This window comes from Piliocolobus tephrosceles, unplaced genomic scaffold, assembly GCF_002776525.5.
Source record: "Piliocolobus tephrosceles isolate RC106 unplaced genomic scaffold, ASM277652v3 unscaffolded_38424, whole genome shotgun sequence".
NCBI lineage: Eukaryota > Metazoa > Chordata > Mammalia > Primates > Cercopithecidae > Piliocolobus > Piliocolobus tephrosceles.
Window position 1 is genome coordinate 1 of NW_022322559.1, and position 1,080 is coordinate 1,080.

Sequence of the window (1,080 nt, forward strand, 5' to 3'; positions counted from 1 at the left end):
AATTCATACTGGAGAGAAACCCTACAAATGTAAAGAATGTGGCAAAGCTTTTAACCAATCTTCAAACCTTACTGAACATAAGAAAATTCATACTACAGAGAAATCCTATAAATGTGAAGAATGTGGCAAAGCTTTTAACCAACACTCAAACCTAATTAACCATAGGAAAATTTATACTGGAGAGAAACCACACAAATGTGAAGAATGTGGAAAAGCTTTTAATCGATCCTCAACCCTTACTAGACATAAGAAAATTCATACTGGAGAGAAACCCTACAAATGTGAAGAATGTGGCAGAGCTTTTAGCCAGTCTTCAAACCTTACTGAACATAAGATAATTCATACTGGAGAGAAACCCTACAAATGTGAAGAATGTGGCAAAGCTTTTAACCGATTCTCAACCCTTACTAAACATAAGAGAATTCATACTGGAGAAAAACCCTATAAATGTGAAGAATGTGGAAAAGCCTTTAATCAGTCCTATCAACTTACTAGACATAAGATAATTCATACTAAAGAGAAACTCAACAAATGTGAAGAATTTGGCAAGTCCTTTAAACAGTCCTCACACCTTACTATCCATAAAATTATTCATACTGGAGAGAAACCCTACAAATGTGAAGAACATGGCAAAGTTTTTAACCAGTCCTCACACCTTACTACACAAAAGATAATTCATACTGGAGAGAACCTCTACAAATTTGAAGAACATGGAAAAGCTTTTAACCTATTCTCAAACATTACTAACCATAAGATAATTTATACTGGAGAGAAACCCCACAAATGTGAAGAATGTGGAAAAGCTTATAACCGATTCTCAAACCTAACTATACATAAGAGAATTCATACGGGAGAGAAACCTTACCAATGTGCAGAATGTGGCAAAGCCTTTAACTGCTCCTCAACCCTTAATAGACATAAGATAATTCATACTGGAGAGAAACCTTACAAATGTAAAGAATGTGGCAAAGCTTTTAACCTATCCTCAACCCTTACTGCACATAAGAAAATTCATACTGGGGAGAAACCCTATAAATGTGAAGAATGTGGCAAAGCTTTTAACCAATCCTCAAACCTTAC

General features: G+C 35.0%; 1 protein-coding gene across 1 annotated transcript; it reads left to right on the forward strand.

The window, feature by feature from the left end:
• Window positions 1-4: 4 nt before the first annotated feature.
• LOC113223072 (zinc finger protein 107) lies at window positions 5-1,075 on the forward strand (the record flags this gene model as incomplete). The annotated part of the gene is made up of 1 exon (XM_026452656.1): window positions 5-1,075. A coding segment is annotated over one exon (1,071 nt), but the record flags the coding sequence as incomplete, so codon positions are not given.
• Window positions 1,076-1,080: the final 5 nt, after the last annotated feature.